The 21550-nt window shown below is 37.3% G+C and overlaps 1 protein-coding gene across 5 annotated transcripts in view; it reads left to right on the top strand.

Moving 5' to 3' along the window:
* Positions 1 to 15302, top strand: part of LOC148068839 (partitioning defective 3 homolog B-like) — a 130257-nt gene extending 114955 nt beyond the window's left edge. For 2 of the 5 annotated variants that reach the window (XM_087804725.1, XM_087804724.1), the window contains exons 24-27: positions 581 to 657; positions 12149 to 12361; positions 12461 to 12574; positions 12678 to 15302. In XM_087804725.1, the coding sequence (XP_087660851.1) occupies positions 581 to 657; positions 12149 to 12361; positions 12461 to 12574; positions 12678 to 12774 (501 nt within the window). In that variant the 3' untranslated portion in view covers positions 12775 to 15302. Of the gene's footprint in view, positions 1 to 580; positions 658 to 12148; positions 12362 to 12460; positions 12596 to 12677 lie in introns of those variants that run through there. The other 3 variants (XM_087804727.1, XM_087804726.1, XM_087804728.1) reach the window with 3 other exon arrangements.
* The last annotated feature ends 6248 nt before the right edge of the window (positions 15303 to 21550 follow it).

Genomic DNA, 21550 nt, shown 5'->3' with positions numbered 1-21550 from the left:
CCCATATTCCAACCTGCTGCTTTTTTTTTTAATGGACTAATCTATTAACCACTAAACCACCTAAATATGTAAAATGGTCAGGCATTCAGCATACCCGCATTAGGTAAAATCAGGAAGTTTACCATTTGGAGAGGGAGGTTGTGGCTAGTTTGCTTGCATCACCTTTGTTGTCATTACCTCCAGAATTACATCTAAAAGTTAAAAGGTGCATGTTTTACTGTGAGAATAGTGCAGGTGGTTCATGTTTGGTTGTAGTAAGCATTTAAAGGATTAATTGCAACAGAGTTAGTAACCCTTCTTTATAGAGTTTGATAATCTTCAGACAAGACCACATTTTGAAGTGAAATGTGAGAAAATAAGTAGGTATAAGCAAGATGTAGAGTTTGTACTTTCAGCAGCCTGCTTAAAATTGAGACTAAATTGAGACTAAATCCCTAATAACCAGCCCTTGTCAAACCTAAAAACTCCATCAGTCACAAACAAGTTCTATAGGGGGTTATGCAAAAGAGACATAATCTAATTGGTGCCATCTTAATTCAAGTCTGGTGGTGATTTTAAGTTTCTGCTGTTTCAATTTTAGATTCCAATAAGAGGTGTTGATCCACGAATGGCTCCACGATTTGAAGAGGTGGAGCGGCAGTATACATCATTACCAAGGTAACTCATTTACTTATATACAATACACATTTTGAGTTTATAATAAAAAGATTGAATCTACAAAGGTTAAAACCTAACCCTCCACTTCAACAAAACCCACAATGTCGTCTTTGTCGTTACAACTTTAAGGTGGCTTGAAGAAAACCGAAGTAGCATTGAAAACCAATAAGTTTCATTAATTTCATTCCAAGTGACACAGTTTATTAAGATAATCCCAATAACAGAATTTACATTTAATTATCCATTCTTTTAATTAAGTGCTTTAGCAAAATTACAAGAAAAATGACAAACTTATTAACCTATGTTAATACTATTTGGAGTAAAAATTATTTACTTTTAACTTAGCAAAACATACATTTACATAAAACCAATACAACTATGAACAAACATATTTACTTTTAACTAAGAAAAACATAAATTTACATAAAACCAAGACAACTATGAAGTTACAGTATATAAACATATATATATATTTATATATATATATATACAATTCTCTATTTTTTATATACATTAGTGACACTGGCACTGTTTAATAATCAATATCCATAAATGAAAATAAAAATAAACTACACTAGTTTAACACTCTCTTTCATTCCTGTGTGTCCATAAGTTGCTTGTCAACCGCGTTGATTAGCTGCATTAGTATGTATGCGAATCGCATTATTGGCGGAGCAGCCAGTCAGCAACCAGATGCTTGAACCTCAAGTTTATAAAATGCACGGGCCACTGCCTCGCATACACACTGCTTGACAGTCATACAAAGATATTGGTGTGTCGATGACCAAATCAATTAAATTAAAATAAAAACAAACAAAATCGTAGGTTAATTTCTCTTTTTCTACACTGCCGGAAATGTATGTGTGCAGAGACTGTATCAGCAGTGCACAATCGGCTTACAGACAGTTTAGAGGGAAGTTGGGTAACGCGTAACATGGTAATGAAACGTCTAGATTAAAAAATAAACAGTCTACCAGAACAGTCATAACCAAGATTGGGTCTGCTTTTATTACCTGTGAATTATTTTGTTATATTTTAGCTGTAATTTCTTCATGCTACCATCTCCAACTTCTCATCATTGATTTATCGATGTCAGGTTTACATGCAGTATCCCTCACATGAGAATAGACTTTTCATTACAATATCACACTATCATTTGATTCTTCTTCTTGTTTCCCAGTGCTTGACGTTTAGCTTTTGTTGAATTACCGCCAACCATTGCTCTGGAAACCATTGTCTTCCCCTGGACATTCTTTCTTCCACCTGCCTTTCTTTCTCGTTTGATGCCTGCTGGAGGGCCTCCTAGATCAGATGCTTCATGGTATAAGCCACAGGGTTCAAAGTGCAAAAAAATGGTATAATTGTCAATGATGGATTCTTGAACTTTCTTATTTATGGCACCAGCTGAAGATTTGCTTGGGTGGAGTTTCAAGCTATCTTTACAAAGCAGGTGGGTTCTCATATGATGATATAAAAGTGTTATATAACCAGCTTTTCAACAGGATACCTGAAACTTTGGTTTGATTAGTCAAAAGAGTATAACTTATCCATGGTTTTGTAGATTAAATCAAACAAATGTACCCTGTATTAAAGTACCAACGTGAACTAAATAAACACAGTCCTCCATAATGGTCTCTATCTTTGCTCCTTAGGTTAAAGTATAGAAAGCTTTCACAGATTAAACTCTATGTAGCTGAATCTACTCTCCAACAGACCAAGAATCACTTTACAAGTGTTACTGTGTGTTGTATAGTAATTATAATCACCAAGTAGAAATACAGAAGTTTAGACTGTTTGAGCTATAATCTGGTTCCAGTCCCTGTTAAAATGAGGGAGACTTGCTGTTTCACATCACACTCTGTTATGTGTGTATTGAGAGAAGTAGATAGTTCTGTGTGAGTGATGATTGTGACAGATGGAGTGAGAACCGTGATGATAGTTAGTTTTGAGGTCTGGCTGTGGTTTGTGAAAAACACTCACCCTTATCTAAAACCTGTGATCATTCTGGCAATTTAAATCTAAAACATATGTTTTATTAATATACTATATTATAACTCCTACCATTTGTGCATTTAAAATATCTGGCAATTTAATACATACAAAAAAGAAGGAGACCTTTCAGTTGAATATGATAATGGGGATTTCTGCAACTGAACCTTTACTATAGAGATGGAATAGAAGGGATAGAGAACAGAAGAATACCACAGCACACTTCAGATTCCATATAAATAAACAAATACTGGTTGTGAGGCAGCAGAGTTTCCCAATTTCTCCTTTGATCATATGAAAATTCTCGAATTTGATTCATTAAAAGAGTTTTCCCCTATAATATGTACACTATAGTTGTATTCTTGTACTGTATAGTTAATGAGTGATATTGTAAAGCGCTTCTTCGAATTTGATCTTGTAAAATGTCCAGTTAACGCAAAATATTTTGTGTCAATTAATTAATCAAACTGAAGTTGTGAAATCGTTGGGAGTATTTAGAAAATCGTATTGTAATATGTTTCTTAACAGAAAAAAGAACTATTTGTTTAATCAAAAGTGAAACAATAATAATAATACTTAATTACAGAACCCAATATTTTCTCAATGCTTTGGTAGCTGCTTTAAGATCATTGTTACACATATAGCAGAAGATTTAAAGGTGATTTATTGAAGCAGAACAGCAGCAACCTGTTTTTCCAGGCTTGACCCAATTAGATTAGCCAAGCTACCTTTATCATGTTTTCTTCTCATTACTTCAATTAAAATTAATCGCATTGGTAGACGAAATTTCCAGTAAGGATGGAATGTCCTCATTTGAAAGAGACATATTTACTGTACAATAATTATACGGAAGTAATTGAATCTTCTTTGAGATTCAATTGCAAATGTTGGAGGGCAGAAGACCAAGCATGGCTTTGTAAATAATAGTAGTATACCAATGATCCTGCCTCCTGGAGGACAAAGAAGACCATCCAACTCGAGAGTATAGATCACAATGATGGGCCCTACTGTGACGTGGGCTGAAAAGCAGAGAACACAAATGCGGACTTGTGCTCAAAATAAACTCTTTAATTAATGGTCAATGTCTTGCTTGAGGGGGGTGAGGTCCGGAGGAAGCCGATTGTGCAGCAGTGCTGGTTGAGGGAGACAGGGCCGGTGCACAGGTGGTTGTGGACTGAGGCCGGAGTGCTGGTGGTCGAGGAGCAGGTCGGTTATCCATAACGATTTGATGATTTGGGTTAAATTGAGCCATTCCACCACCAGGTTGATGATTTTAGATACCTCAAATGGGGCAGATTAATCTGGGAGATAGTTTCCTGGACTCTGTCTTTAATGGAAGGCCCTTAGTGGAGAGCCAGACCTTGTCCCCCAGAGCGTATTCGGGGTGCCGGTCTGTGTTGGTTGGCCAGCTGTTTATTCAGCATTCAGTGGCTCTTAACAGGTTACATCGTGCCAGTCTCCAGGTCCTCCAACAGCGGCAGATCTTAGCCTCGACAGAAAGAACTGCAATCTCACCCTCCTGACAGGGGAACAATGGTGCTTGATAACCGGAAAGACATTCGAAAGTGTCAAACCAAGGGCTGAGGAAGGCAGAGTGTTGTGGGCATACTCCACCTAGGGAAGTTGAGATAGTTCCTGATTGGCTCTCTCATTCTGTCCGTTAGTCTGTGGATGGAACCTAGAAGCTAACAGTGGCCCCAATAGCCTGACAGAATGCCCTCCAGACAGCTGACGTATACTGGGGCCCTCTATCCGACACACGGTTGGTAAACCATGCAGCCTAAAAACCGGTGTGGCACAGGAAGAGGGCGAAGCAGGCCACAGCTAAGGTGAATGAAGGTCTTGTTTTGAGCACAAACCAGGCAGGCAGACAAGTAATCTTGCATATCCTTATCTACAGTGGCGCTCCAGAATCTGCGTTTAAGGACACAAGAGGTGCGAGATACTCCAGGGTGACAAGTCAGCCGTGAGCCAACACCATAGACCTCATAGCTTCTGGTACAAACAATTTGTAGTCTCTGATCTCTCCTCAACTTTATCCTTCTTTTCCGGTAGGCAGGAGAGGGCATAAGGCTTGAGGTTCTTGGTGCTCATTCTGTGAGTAACCCCAAAGTGAACCGTCCATAAAATAGTGACCACCTGGCTTGGAGCGAGTTGAGCCCCTTAGCAGTATTGATGTACAACAGGTTCTTATGATAAGCCCATACTAGGAATGGTACTTTGGCTCCCTCCAAGCAATGTCTCCATTCTTCGAGGGCCAGTTTGACTGCCAGCTGCTCTCGGTTTCCAATGTCGTAATTCCTTTCCGAGGAAGAAAACGGTAAGAAAGAAAAGGGCATGGATCCTTGGTCTTTGAGGTTTTCAGTTGCAAGTGGTTGCTCTTAATCCGGTCCACAAAGTCACGTATCACACTCCTGTATTCGTCCTCGCTGTTGTGCCTGATGCATCCAGCAATGGCAGTGTCGTCAGGATACTTCTGGACGAGACTCAGCTCGGAGTTGTAGCAGAAGTCTGAAGTGTATATGGTGAAGAGGTGCTCCTGCACTGCAGATCACAGAGTCAGACGTAATGTCCTTCAGCCTGACATACTGTGGTCGATCAGTGAGATAGTCAGAGATCCAGGAGAGCAGAACAGGGTCTACATGAATCTTTGTCAGTATGTCCTGCAGCAGAGTGGGCTGGATGGTGTTAAAGACTGTCATCTTTTCAAATCTGTGGTAATTGTCCAAACACTTTGTTGTATATTTTCAGTAATTTAATCCTTTTGTTAAGTACTTCCCATGAAACACCTTTCAGTGTCAAAAATGCTTCTGCTCCCTGTACAATTATTTATATTTTCACAGCTTTATTTGACCTGGTCTTCACATTCACCGCCCTATTGCAGGCCAATGCTCAATGTCGATACTGTTGGCGCTGGAAAACTCACATCCAAATTTAATTCTACTTGGGATTGAATTGATCCCTAAAATTCAATTAGGATAGACTGCCAATTCTCCCAATTTATATTTTTTGTCAGTCTCTTCAGTTCTCTTTACCTCACAGCCTTCACTCAGTTGGATACCAGTTATGACCCACGTGACTTTGTTCACAACCAGTACTCGTCTTTCAATGAAAGTATTTTTGCTAAATGTTTTCTATGAGTCATGATTTATTTTTCTGTTCTTTGTTTTTACATATTATGGATAGTCCTTGTTCCCTCAGTGTCTTGGCTAACTCAATGTCTGATCATTTACCCAATTACCTAAAAAGCACGAGTGGGCTTAAATGTACCTGTTCGCCTTCTTGTCGGAACTTGCTTATTTAAATGTCTTTTTTGTCTAACAGGCACCACCCGAGTTTCCTCCCCTGCTTATTTACCTTTCTCTCTGCTCTCCCATTCTTATCCATTCATCCATCTCCATTTCATCATCCTCATACTCTACCTGGGCTGTTACTCCTACCAGACACCAGCTTATGTCAACTGCCAAACTGTTTTACTGTCCAAATCACAAATACCTACCTTGGTTTAGAGATTCAACTTCAAGATGGCATTAGATGTCAACCAGCTTCTCAGTAGCCAAGTACTATCCCTCACCTTGTTATCTGACTCTTCTTTGCTGTTTTTTTAACAGCCGCTTTCACGTCCGTTAGGACGAACCCTTTTGAGTAGCAGGGATGATCTCCTCTTGCTTTGGATCTACTTGAAAAGGGAGATAGACGGCCACTTATCATCTCAGCGGTGCGAACCCGCCTCCTGCTAACGAGGTAGAAAAAAAATGTAAATAGAACAAAATATACAAGGATATTGACAATTGTTGTAATGCCACTAATCGCTCTGGTGTGCAGTATTTACGTAGAAGAGCAGCTAAGTGCACTGTCCTGTCATTTAAAAAGTGATTATTTTATTTTTGCAGGTGCCAAATGCTGAATCCCATTGTGAATTATCGTCTGTCCTAGTATGGCAACTTTCTGTCACCTCAGCTCAGAGAGCTTCTTGGGAGATGAAAATTCCTTACATTAATTGATACATATATTTTCATAAAAACTGGTTAAATAATTAACTATTACAAGATTTATAATTCATTCATTCATTGTCTACCGCTTTATCCCTTACCGGGGTCGCGGGGAGACTGGAGCGTATCCCAGTATAATGGGGCGAGAGGCAGGGGACACCCTGGACAGGACGCCATTCTGTCGCAGGGCACACAAAGACAGACAACTGTTCACACACACTCTCATACCTATGGACAATTTCCAAAAAGTTCTCAATCAACCTAGGTATAATTAATTAATAAAATTAATTGCACCTTTATCTCATGTGCGTAGACATTAGGTAATGTTAAAGATCAAATTCTTTACTTCCAAGAACTGGAACTCAGTTTTCCTCAGCATGACAGTTTATTCCCCAAAATTGTTCTTTGCATCTGTACCAAGTAGCTTCCTACCATACTTCCATTGGAGGTGTAGCGATCATCTCTTTTGCTATCCAAAGGATGTTTATGTCACTTGGACAAGCTGTTAGCATCAATGTGTGTTGAGAGTAATGGTAGTAGTGGGTATCCTACTCGTACAACAGCTGTATCCAACACTTGGTTCTCATTAATTTGCTTTTCTGTGGAAGTATGTGTGCATGTGAGAGGGGCAGATGTCGGGGGAATAGCTAATCCTTGTAATGTCTGAAATGGCTCAAGTTTCTTCAAATCACTTTCAGACCAAGAAATGTATTCTTTATCATGATTTTACATGGTAGGCTCATTTTACTACCTTGTTTAAATTCATTCTTTGTGGTTGTTTTTTTTGTTTTTTGTTTACAAAAAGTTGGTTAGTTATTTTGTATATTGTTTTTAGGGCTTCAAAAATTGCTACTGAATGCTCTTACATGTACAATTTCAACACGCATTTTGCAATTGGCACAATAAATTTGGTAAGGGACTACATTTAAAATGGAACACAATAATTTGTGCAGTTTCATAATAGTGTTACTACAATGGTGCAAAATCTCTGTTTCACGATGCCATTTTTTTAATGTGTTCTGCATCTTCTAGATAGATGGATAGATTTACTTTTTCAAGAATGTTCAAAACAATAATTACTTAACTGACAGTTTTATATCCTCAAATATCATTACATCTGCAACAACCATGAACACCTTTGAAAATAACTTGAGGTCCTTTCTTAGATATTTTAGGAAAGATTAAATGATTAATTAATTACAGATAATTCCTCTTAGAATTGTTCTCACACAAAGCAATTTGGTCTTAAATTCTCTCCAGCTGTGAACTGATTTCCTCCCAATGGGATGGGAGGAGTGATTAGGGGCTGGTGTTGCTTCAAAGTTGATGGTGTTTTTTTGGCGGGTAAGTGTGTGTGAGCCAGGCCCATTACCGCATAATCCCCATCTGCTGTGCTACGCTGACTTGGATCCTGAAGGGGGAATTCCAAATTTGCCACAAGATTTACAATTGTCTTTCAAAAGATTGTCACTTGATTTCCACTGTCGTACCAAAATAGGCAGATGAGGCAGAAGACTGCTGGATGGGTAGTCTTGTTTTTATCCCTTCTTGTGTCTTTTTTTAATTAAACAGTTTTTTATTCATTTTACATATTTTATTGTGTGTTTAATGTTGCACAATGCTTCACATTTCTAATTGGTGTAACCCTGCAATGATAATGGCAATGAATTGTGAAACTACTGCAGATAAATTATACCTTTTCCAGTCCTGATATCACCAAAATTCCTTAAACTAATGTAAATAATTCAATGTGCGTAAAAGGTGAATGAAAGGGGGAATAGAAGTACAAATAAAAATCTACTTTGGCTAAACTTAATGAAATGTAGTTATCATAAAGTCCCAGTCCTGGATATCATGTGGACTGTAATGAGGTATTGTTTGTTTCAATTAAAACCAAAGTTGTTTTTGTTTTCTTAATTTACCAGACCCATTCTTCTAACGTAATGGCCAAACCTTTTCTCTGGATAGTCACACTCTGCCAAAAAAAGAAAAGCAGACAGGTGAAGCACTGCAACACTAAAAGTCATCTTGTAGATGCCAAGGAGCAACATCCAGTTTTAAAAAATGGAATGGAGGAAAGACAAAGCTTGAGAAACAAGGTCAGAAAGTACATTGATTAAAGGTGGAAACAGAAGTACCCACAATCATGATCTGCAGATACTACTGAGAGGACTGAGGGATGAAGTGGGACTGTCAGGGTCTGTGCTACAGTGTTTCTCGTCATACCTTTCTGGTTGCAGTTTCAGTGTATTTGCCAATCAAATAAGGTCTGAATCAGCGGATCTGTTGTGTGGAGTACAAGGTTCTGTTTTGGGTCCTTTATAATTTTTGCTCTACTTGATTCCCCTGGGTAAAATCATTCGGAGATTTCCTGCTGTTTCTTACCACATTTTTGCTGATGATATTCAGCTCTACTGCTAATTTGATCCAACTGAGCCCCGGAGGCTGAGTAGCTTAGTCAATTGTTTGCTAGAAATCAAACAATGGTTGAGTGAAAACACTTTGCAGCTAAATGTGGACAAAACTGAAACTCTGGTTATTGCTCCTGATGATAAGGTTCCAGGGTTGAGTCAGTACTTGAGTAACTTAGGTCAGTCTGTCAAACTGAGCCTGAGAAACCTGGGTGTTGTATTGACAAAGACATATCTCTAGTTCAACACTGCAGAAAACTGACCAGAAACCAGTTTCCTTCAACTGAGAAAAATCTCTAAGCTTAGGAAAATGTTGTCAAAGCATGATTTGGAGCTTGTAATCCATGCGTTTGTGTCTTCTCGTCTGGACTATTGCAACAGCTTTGTGAACCTGGTCTAGAAAGGCGCTTAGAGAAATAACCTTTACCTACTTACTTACTTACATTCCCACTTCAACACACCACAACATAAAACAGGACACTGGTCACCACTGACTGATGGAACATGCAGAGGAGTTGCCTGCAGAGGTGAAATGATCGTAGCCTCCTCAGTGAGTACAGTCTACTCTGATGGTCTGTGTTACAGGACCAGTCCAGCTTTGACCTGGACCTCCTTAAGTCTAAGTCCAGCTCCTTGGTCTTTAAGGTGTTCAGCTGCAAGTGGTTCCTCTCACTCCAGTCCACAAAGTCACATATCAGACTCCTGTAATTGTCCTCACTGTTGTCCCTGATGCATCCAACAATGTCAGTGTTGTCAGCGTGTCACATTACTGAAAATAGAAAAGCATTTAACAAACTGCAAACATGGCTCAATGGTCTCAAAAAGGATACCTCCGAGTACAGTCACACATTGAAGTAGTACTGTCTGATTTGGAAAGCAGTTTGACAGTGTTGGAGGCAGCTAATTGGCTGCTGTGTAAAGAGAGCTGACTGTATGAAAAAGCAATGCGTCTGGCATGTCAAAGATTGCTGAGAATGATATTCCTGCATGTTAGATGAAGGCAATTTACAGTGCTCCTAAAACTTTTTTGAGGTACGCTTTCTGGTTGCAATCCCAACTTGCAATCTCTACTTTTTGTTTGTAGTTTGTAAGATTTTCTTGTGTTACATGGGTTTGCTTCAGATACTCCGGTTTCCTCTCAAAGTCCAAAAACATACAGAGGTTGATCGAGAACTTTTTCGTAGGTATAAGAGTGTGCGTAAATGGTTGTATGTCTTTGTGTGCCCTGCGACAGGCTGGTGTCCTGTCCAGGGTTTCCCCTGCCTTTTGCCCAAAGAAACTGGGATAGGCTCCTGCGACCTCCATAAGGGAATAAGAGGTAGAAAATGGATGGATTTGTGGAAGTTCTTCTCACTGGTGATAGAGTTATCGAGCTCAATTACAGAGATACTGTATGAAAGAATTGTTAGCAAGAATTGGTGTTGCAGGTCTCGCGACTACTAACTTGTTTGTGGAATTCTCTGTCTGGCTGGATCTCAGAGTGCAACAATGCTCATTTTGCATTTCGGACTGTAATTATTTGTGAATGACATTATGTTGAAAAGCTTCCTTATAGTGCACTTCACAGACTTCAATCAACAGAAAAATATTAGTATTAGTGTTGAGTAATCCATCCATCCATCCGTCCATCCATCCATCCATCTAGACATTTTGAGTCATTTTGAGTCCTTGAGAAATATAAAGCCTTTTTACAATTATAATATATAAATCACATTTAATTTAATATTTTGAAACCTTTAGCATGTATGTTAGGTCATTACAGATACTGTCACATTTAGTGTTTCATTTTTACTCCTTATTCATATGGATCGAGCCATAATGTGTCAACTGATTATTCCATTATCTGGACTTCTATTGCTCTTGCATACAGGTCTTCATCTCTCTGCTGCTTACATAATTGGGGCCTTAGCAAGATATTGGTAACACAATTCAGAAAGTAGAAGTCTGTTAACAGTCAAGTCATAAAACGTCAGGAATAAGAGAACTGCAGACAGATGAACAGAGAGATTGTCTGGTTGTTCCTAGCAGAAGAGAAGCAAACAAACCCCTGTGATGAACACATGGACTGTCAGAAGCAGTCAAAGCCACCAGACAGAAGTTAACAGATGAGTTGAAAGAAGTATGTGTGCTCACAAATATCCAGCATGGAAACAAGCTGACATCCCAAACATAATGGGTATGTAGCTAGTAAGACACTTGCCACAGCGGATCACTCAAATTGACTCGCACAGACCACCAGCACCATATCTGTGAGCCGGCATATTAAAATGTTTATGATTGAACTCGGTGTGTTCTGCCCACATAATTGTGAGTATATCAACTTAAGACCCAGGACAGTTGGCTCTTCATTACACTGCATCACCATGACACTTTTGGGAAATTGCTTCACTCTGCAGCTCATTCTGAACACAGATAGTTAAAAAAAAAATTTTTTCGTTTGAAATTATAGCAGTAAATCCTATGATTGAATTAAAGCCCATTGGTGCGTGTGCGTGCGTTGGTGAATCTAAGAACAGTTAGCTTTTATTGTTTGTGAACTCTGGAATCACTGCTGTCTAAAAAGGGTCATCCATGTCACTAGAATAAAATAGGCTTTGTTAATTATGTGTTATGTTTTCTGTGTTCTGGATTTGTTCTTTACTGTTTCAATCATAGTTCCTAGATCAAGAGGTGGTAGTGCACATGAAAACTGGATGTCAACCATTATTAAATAAGAAGATATTTGAAGCTTTTTTTTTTTAACTGTCAGTTTGTGCATCATGCACACACCCTCATGATGAAAAACACAATCAAATACATGGTGCCGCTATTAAGGTTAAAGTAATAGAGATGCTGCCTCTAAACTTGAATTAATCAATGGTAAGACACTGGAGACGACTCCACAAAGAACTAACACAATGCAAAAAGACAACAAATACTTTCAGAGATCGTGAAAGGAGATGGTGCTTTATACTCCAAAGTTATGGTAATTTCATCACAAATATTACCAATGCCATCTTGCCAGCAGTAACTTCAAATTCTCGAAGGGATGACTATTTTCTAAATTTTTGTTTTATAAAAATGCCATTTATTAATATTACTAAAAAATGTGCCTTCCAGAAGAGGCCCGATGGAGCCGGTTGATTATCCTGTGCAGCCATGGTCAGGACTGTACACCAGTGCTCCACAGCGACCTCAAGGATACCCTAAGGGCCAGTCTTATCCATCACCCAATCCCCAGCCTGTTTCTTTCCCCAGTTACCAACCAACGCAATCATATACCAGACCTGGGGAACAGCGTGGAGTTAAGCCTGGTTACTATTCTTATCAAAGGTGAGAAGCTTTTGTCTTTCACACGCCATTTCTTAACAAGGCATTCAAGCAAAAAAAGCCTTTGTCTCCCATTTCTTGACACTTTTTGTTTGTGTTTAGCTCACAGCAGAGGGGGCCCGTGCGGCAAGATGTGCCCCCATCTCCAACCCCCCCACTCCGGGGAGATCGGTACGACACAATGACACATGGAACAGCTGTTGGAGGGGGTTACAGGTAGGATGGACTTGGCCTCAGGTAAAATAAAAACTAAGGAAAATAAAACTAAGGATTACAGATGATGGCATTTCAGCATATATATATATATTTTGATTCACAGTCACACAGTGGATAAACATGGTCAGGACCTGTACATCTGTACTGGTGAGCCCTGGGAGAAGCAACAAAAAACACCCCACAACAGAAGAAAGCCATGACTGCAGCAAGATAAAAGAAGAAGCTATTGAGATGCGAATTAGCACAACTTTAGCACACTTTATATGTGGTACTGGTCAGAGCCTAATTTGCATCCCTCTTCCATAGAGATATAATATTTGACGAGTTTAATTTGTTGGTAAGGGGTACAGCTAAGTGGTACAGTTTTTTGACAATTGCAAAACACATTTTTTAAAACCTCCAACCATTTCCTCAAAACCTTCAACACAAATGCCAAAAAAAAAAACATCCTTTCAGACCATAAACACAACAGGTAAAACGGTCTTCAACTCACAGCATTAGTTCAACCCTATCTAGTATGACACAACATTACGACACAGTATCTAGTAAGACACAACATCCAGTGCATGTAGATAACAAAAAGTTTATTGTTATTGTTTATCTACATTTGAGTTCTTGTTGTTGTTGAGTTTCGTTTATAATTTGCTGCTGGTGTTGACAAATTTGTAGCTAAAGTATTCACAGTTCAACATTTTTTTCAGTGACTTAAAAACTGACTTTTTGCCAGAACAGTATACTAGGTTTGGCAAAAAAAAAAGTTTGATTCGAATAAAGTGTCAAGACAACTGAGGATTTGGTTCAAAGAATGTGTTTTGCGTTTTAGCAATTATTAAAATATGTAAATTACCTCGGATGAAAAATTATTTGACATATCCACAACAATTCTTGTGAGTCAAATTATTGGACAGGTTTGAGTTAAGTAAACTTAGTTTAGTTTAGTTTAACTTAACTTTAACTGTCTTTCGAGAAATTCAATTGTTTCTGCACTTTTGCTATTGATCAGTTGCCTTGTTGAGAATTGAATGACTGCTCGATGAAATTATCCCAAATACATTACTACTGCATATCTTGAAAAATAATAATACTAGCCACATTGTAACTTTTTCATGTTTATTTTAACCTCTATATCTATAATGACCTCTTCTTATTCTTTATTCTGAAACTATATATCAGAATTAAGAAGTAATTTTCTAAACCATAAATAGTTGCAATAGGTGTTTTCATTAGTTTTGAATGTGTATTAGAATTCTAAGAAAAAACAGATTTCAAGATTCAGTATTCAAACCACTGCATTCTGTGCTTTGACTAATGCATTTAATTATTTTTCTTTAACTTTGTATTGTATCTGAATTAGATAAGTGCAAGACATTTGCAGGATTTAGTTTTATCCAGATATATTTTCGTTGTTCTTTTTATATTGTCATTGCCTCTTCTTTTTGTGTGGGACATGTCCAATAGTTTGGATGGAAGAGCTTGCGCCCTCACTGGTGTGGGTGTCAGTTTTTAAAATCCAGGATAGAGCAGTGAAGTATTTGCATTAGATCTACTCCAAAGTCTACATCCATTTAGCCACTTATTTAAGCCTCTGCCGAGTGTAACCCTGTGATAAAAGGCAGCTCAACATTTCTGTGCTCTCAACAGTACACCATCCAGTCAGTTGGTTTCACTGAGGTTGTAGATACAAAATTACCTTTAATGAACATGACTTTCACACTTGAGCTCATGACATAGATTATAACAAGCAGCTGAAGAGACCAGGTTTTTTTTTTACTGTAATTTGACTAAAAATAGTGACATGAGCTCAGGTTTGAAGGGTTTTTTAAGTGATTCGACAGGAACAATACAGAAAGAAAGGAGCCGGAACATAAAAGAGGATTTTATTTTCACGATAAAATAAAGGTGATGTATTTTCTGAAGTAAAGTTCAACTCATAGAATAAACATGTATTGCATTTGTTGCTATAATTGAATGTAACTATATTTTTTTATAACATGAAGTAAAAATAATGTCATTTAAAAAAAAAATTCCAACACCATCATCTTATAAATCATACTTTTTATGTGATATATACATGTATATATATATATACTAACAAGCCACAAGACATGAATGTTACATAAATCACAATGTTGGATGTTTATCCTTTACATACATTTTATTTTGAACATTACCAGACTAAGTGATAACTGCAGAGTTAATTGTTGTCTTTGATTTAGAAAAGAGGTACAATCAATGGAATAGTATTTTGAGTTGGATCTAAAAACATTTAAACATTTTTCAACCAACTCTTAAAACTTTACCCATGTGTTGCACAAACTGAAGGTACATATCAAGATTTCTGGAGCTTATTGTGTGAAGGAAGAGTATGAAGCAATAATTTTATGTGACCAAGTGGATTTTGTTTTCCTGTATACAAACCTGAAAACAGTGAATATCTGAATGCGAGATATCTAGCGTCAGTTTCTTTAGATAGACTTTATTAATTACCTCCCAAATGAAGACTTTTTGTTATTAGGTGATCTGATATATTATGATTTAGCTATTTTTGTTTCCGCACAAAACTGATTTATTGTTAACCTTCAAACTTTCAGTAGCTGACAAACATGACCGCTGTGGACATCAGAGGTTGCCTTTTAGAAAGAAGAAGAAAAAACAATTAATACCTTTTTGTATTCATGTTTTATTCTCTATTGCAAATTCATATATGTACTGAGATTTTAACATTAAAGACACTTCTTACCTGCAACTTGTGTGTTTTATTTAATTTAATTTAATTAAATATACATCATCTAAAAGGTAGAACGCATAACATTGCCAACCTAGACAATTGTTTGTAATAAGTGATAGATGTTGGCCTTCAATGAACTCGACTAATTATCTTTAGAAATAAAATCAGGTAAAGTGACAAAGGTTTGATTTTATCCATGGTGCTCTGTTGTCAGACAGTTTAGTCCAGCAGTCACTCTGTTTTATAACAATCTAAAATGGAGCCTTAAGGGTTTCTGGTCTCGATCAGGATGGTGAATTTGAAGTATTTTAGAAAAGTTGGTCATAACGAGACATATAGGCCATTGGGAAACTTTATCTGTTTGGACTTAATTATCATATCCTTCATCGAATTGAGCTCACGCTACTGCCAAGGTAAGTTCTGCTTCCAGGGACAATAACTAAATTGTGTGTGTATTTTTTGAATTTGGACAACCTTTAGTCAAAGTCAAATGTGACCACAAAAGAGGATATACAGATAATTAGCACTTTGATGTTTACCACAGTTCTATTTTAATCAACTAATCGTCTGTTCCTTCTCTACAAAGCGGCAAGTTTAACTTCTGAATGGGTAAACGTCAATATAGGTAAACAAAGATCAATAACTCAACATAACAGGATCTACTCCTTGCTAAAAACATTCCAATCTTAACAAGGTTAACAATAAAATAAATGACAATGTGCTCAAGAACAACAAAAGTAATTATACAAAATAGTAGGAAAAAAACAAATAAATAAAAAAAATGTTTATTAAGGAAAATAATGTTTAATATGCTCCTTCCTTATCCTTACTGAAGATTATTAAAGAAAATACTTGTTTCTTTTTTAACATGTTCATGAAATACCTACTGGTAATAAGGTGATAAAAAAATCCCAATGCTGATTAAGAATTACAAACCTTAAAATGAGTTCAATGTGTTGTATTTCAGCGCAAGTGAAGTGAACCTTTAAGGAGGATTTTTTTTGGGTCACAATTTGTGTGAAAAATAAAAATGAGTCAATCTTTATTATTATGCTGTAAGAATAAACACTCACTGACGGACGTCTGAAGTTTCTCTGGCCTTCTCTGTACTTCCTGTCATTAATAGTTATTAATAGAAGCTTTGATACATGATGGTCACCTTTGTAATTGGGATGTTGTTTTGTCTGCACATGCCAGAATGCAGATGTGTTTACCCCTATTATCAGCAATGTGACTTTTGGCTTGGCTTACTTATTTTGCACACACACATTGTTTGATACACACCCTGAGGGCAGCACGATCATCAAATCTTTCTTAGTTTTCGGCTTCTCATGCACAAGTCACTTGAGGGTGTTATTGTTGGTTACACAAACAAAACCTCCTATTTGGGCATCCAAGCTTCCAGTATTTAAAGGCATGATCACCAGTGGACAGATCAGACCAGAAAAAAAACAAAAACTTTCCAATCCATCCCAAACATCAGTGGCAGCTACTGAGCTGACGGTTTTCAAGAATATAATAGTATGACTTATTTTAGAGAATCTCAAAGTTGCAAACAAATGTACAATATTACTTTTTTACCACAACCATCAAAAAGAAATATTACACACCAAGATATGTACCTCACATTAACTGGATATCAATTAGGCTTTCATGGTTGAAGTTAAATAAATATAAAAGTCAAAATGCAAATTGTTGAATCAAAGGCTGATCATGTGTGTCATGTGTCACGGCTGGTGTGATTTCTCCTGCTGTAACTGCTGCTACATCCTGAAGCCACGTCTGTTTGAGTCGACTTGACTCTGAAGATAACAGTTTGAAAGACCCATTCAGGTTAGTTGCCGTTTCCCGTCATCCTCTCCGTCTTCTGGTCTGTCTTCTGGTCTGTCCTGCTCAGTGTGTCAGTTGTTAGTAACATTTCTGCCTCCTTTAATGAAAATGTTAGCTTGTTGGCTAGATTGGATTCCTTGAACCAAAACCCTTCATGAAGCACGAGTAAAACCCTGCACAGATTTTCAAATGAAGGTCTACGTTACGGAAACCCACTCTGTATTCATGAAGGATGTGGAACACTCACATCTGATCATAAACAAGTCAGTATTTGATGAATCCCAAAATTGAGAGCAGACATATATAGACGATCCTATTAAATCCCAACAGACGAACCGCTGTACCTAAAGACACTTTTGTAAGTTTAACCTGCCATAAAGCTGATTTAAGTTGGTGGCATGTCATAGACCGGCTGGTTCCGGAGGAAATATTAAAATGTCAAACCAACCTTACTAAATCATTTTGCCTCTGTAGGACAGAGAACATACAAGAGATGAAAATTAAATGATTTGACATGAAACTAGAGGCAAATAAATGCAAAAAAGTATCACAGTTCAAAATATCACCTGGCGAGAACATTACCTCTCTGTTAGGAAATATAACTGACCATTGTTAACATATTTTGATATTTTAGCATAATATGAGACTGTATTTTCATGTTTTATTATTAATGATGTATAAAATTCATCATGTAGTAAGAATGTAGAATCTATTGAGTCAATTTAAATCTATATATCACAATCATTATTAATGAACATAATCTGGATTTTAAACCTGCTGAAATCAATAAATTTAAATAAAATGTGCATGTTCAATAGTGACACACATTATTTTAGTGCATTCTTGAATTTACACAAATTCTTTACATGCTCAGGATCCGGTGTAAATTGTGTCCGACACAAGATAGATCTTCTAAACTATTGATAAAAGCCAAAATCACATACATTTCCCACTGTTCACGTTTTACACGCAAACTTATTCTCTTCATGCTTCATGAAAGAGACACATTGTCTCTGCCCTTTTTAATTCTACCTAAAACCAATGTCCACAGTAGAAGAGCTGTTCAAGATAATATCAGAATTAATAATTGTACTATTTATGTGTAGGTAATGAGGATTAAGTGAGGATTGTTGAATATCCATTTTAACAGAAACTTGAGCTGAGATCTGAGAATAAATATGCATCTTTAAATGAAGCAATGCCACCTAGCCATGTGAACGTTAATGCCAGAGTCACCTTTGTTCCCTTAGTTTTCTCTGTCTTTCCAAATAAATACATGTATAACAGTCATTATTCAAATATTAATTGTGGGTGGTGTACTTGTGTTGGAAAATACATGTTATCAGACGAGTAATAAATACAGCTTTCAGTGTTTCTGGAGGTAGTTGGAGAGTCCATATTAGCAGGTCAGAGAGTGCTTTCTAGAATATTGCCACCAGCTCCCCAGATGGCTCAGAGATTGACAGGCTGATCTCATGCCATGTATTGGCATCTAGAACTGGTGGACAGACTTTCTTCTGAAGACCTGTTTATCCTCAGAAAGACAGCGACTGAGACCCAGTTCGTCTGGTCAGAACCACCAAATGTCTCAATCTGGCCCTATTATAACCATGGAATTATACAATCTAATCTATTAAGAATCTGGAACTCAAGGGGAAGCTCGGGTCTTTTTGAGAATCTTTTTGTAGTGTCCAAGATTTGTTTTCGGTCACATGATCGTAAGTAGTGGCGATTTAAATGGTGAGTCAGATTTATGGAAGTATTAAACATGGATAAAACAAATTAAAAGCATAACAAGTGCGACAGGATAAAGATTAACTATTGTTTGTTTTCTCTGCTACAAATTGGGTTTGTTCCCGGACTCTCTTGGCGTGTGTGTGTGTGCGTGTGTATTAAGTTTTGCTTGTCATTTATTACCGTCAAGCCATGTAACTTTAATACAACAATCAAGGTCAATTTGGTCAAAAACAGAAGCCATGGTGTTTGTACCCCACAAGCTGCTGCTCAGCTTTTAACTGGGACATGTTAGAGGGAGTATGATTTATTTGTAAAGCACCGAGACTTTTCAGACTAGGGTCATTAAGCGTTTAAACAACAAGACAATACACAGTCCTGAAAATGTTTTGCCTAGACCATTCTCTCATGAATAGGTTTTTGCCAGGTACATGTTGATTTGGGTCTGACACCATATACTACATAAGTAAGGGAGATGTCCAGAATTTCCTTTTGCTATTTGTAAGGGGGCACAAACACCATGAAAGCCTAGAAGCCAAGTAGAAAGCCATGAAAATTCAAATGGGTCCAACTTCAATAAAATGTATACCATTTTAGGTTTGAATACGAATTTGTCTAACCTGTGGTCATCGGATGTTTGGGTCTTTCAACACCAGACACAGAGGCTTGTGTTCAGGTGGAATTCACTAACCCACATATTTAATACGTATTGAATAATGATGATTTTAGCTCCTTTATGCAATTGGAAGATTCACAATAAACATTCAACATTGTTGGATACATATGTGTGGGGAAATCATCACCATGGTCTCTTCAATGGAGTCACCCTCTATACAAGCTGTTGCCAAAAACCCATCAGGCAGTTGCAAATATGGGCTCAGCTTTTTTACAGCACATGATATATAGTTTCCCCAATGTACATTTGCAGTGAAATATGAAGCAGAAGTAAGAAAAAGTAATTATGTTTAAATAATTTAGTTACATAATCTACATTTAACTGCACTAAAATCTGTTTAAATAAAGTTAAGAACAAAAATGAGCACAGAGTCATTTACATGATCATCTGTATTCATCTTACCTCTAATAGCAACCTTGTTATTTGATAAGAAGTGCTTTGCTTTGTGTCCAATTGTAGAGGATAAGGTTTTATTGACATACATTTGATTGAGTTAGATATGCATTTTGGAAAGATGGATTGACCAAATCTGCTGGGTTACTTACATGTTAAGTGTTTTTGCTGATGCAAAGCTTTTACTTTGACACATTTAATGCACATTGCATTACATCACATGCAAGCGTGAGAAATGGCTTTCACCTGGTCTAAATGGAGTTTCATTTGGAGTTTATGAGCTGCCTGAATCATTTCCACAGAGGGAGTTTCCTGCACACATAACATCCCTTCCACACGCACGCACACGCACACATACACACATACACACATAAACCTTTTAACCTTCAACTTGTCTTTTTGCTATATACATAGTTTTCTCTTTACTGTGCAACAGGACATACTCTGCACAAGGACAAATGACAGATCTGGAAATGTAATAGTCCTGTTAACATTCAAAGTGGCACAGAAGCTTTCCAGATTGTTCTGTTTAGACAAACTCTGTCACGCATGAGCAGCAGGGATGAAGTGGAAAAGTAATGCAGAGCGGGAACTGCACATGGGTAAACCATCATGTGCTGACATTTAAAGACAAACAAAAGAAGGAGTATGTTCAGAAGCAGTTTTACACTTAATATGTTTAAATGATTTTGGAGCCTGATTTTGTACAGCATGTATGACAGCATAATGTTTATCATGCAGATTATATACGGAAATAGAAACATGAAACATGACAGACTTGAAGAGTGTACTTTTCATTGATTCACCCTGTGGTACGTATAATAATAAGTCTTATTATTATTTTGATTGCTTCAGGTTAGCGCTAAAATTGAAGGAATAATGTTGTAATCATGTTTTAACAGATGCTTCAGAGGAATTGATCTCTCTAGTTAAATTATCAATGATGAAAAAGAAGAAAGGGTCCCTGTCATAATTTACTGCTTAAATGAAACTCATGCACCTTAAACTTAACCTGTTTTGTTCTCAACTTGAACCTATTTCAAATTGGTTGACACTATCAAGGGCATAAGGACTCTAACAGAATACTGTAGCTCTTAAAAAGATGCAGATGCTCAAATCTCTCCTAAGGTAAAGTGGGCCAAACAGAAGGGTATCAATTACTGGTTCAGAAAAATATTGAATGTAGTCCTGGGTGGTTTTATGGAAGCATATTCAAATTCCTCTAGCTATTTAAAAGGTTAAATGGTCTTCATTTACAAATAACACTTTCTTTTGACACCATTTTTATTGGTGGATATTTCTTTATCATGGTTAGAAGATATGTCAGTGCCAGCAGAGTGAAAACTTAAAAAGACTCTCAACTCCATCGTGAATTATTTGTTTTAAAACATCTGACCCCATATCTAAACAGTGATGTTTCTTGTCAGTTTATGTTGTAACACTCTGCTGCCACAAACCTACGAGGAATTCTGTCAAAGTTCTTAGACTTTCTCCAGAGTAATATACACAAATACTGAACTGCTTTGTTTGCATGGTTAACATATGCACGCTCCTGATGTCATTTTTGGTATCTGCAGCATTCCCCCGTAGCCCTAGAGGCGGAACTTTGCACTAG

This window comes from Callionymus lyra, chromosome 12, assembly GCF_982586985.1.
Source record: "Callionymus lyra chromosome 12, fCalLyr1.hap1.1, whole genome shotgun sequence".
NCBI classification, from domain to species: domain Eukaryota; kingdom Metazoa; phylum Chordata; class Actinopteri; order Syngnathiformes; family Callionymidae; genus Callionymus; species Callionymus lyra.
Note: the sequence above shows the minus strand (reverse complement) of the source record. Positions and strands in the feature narration are given on the sequence as shown.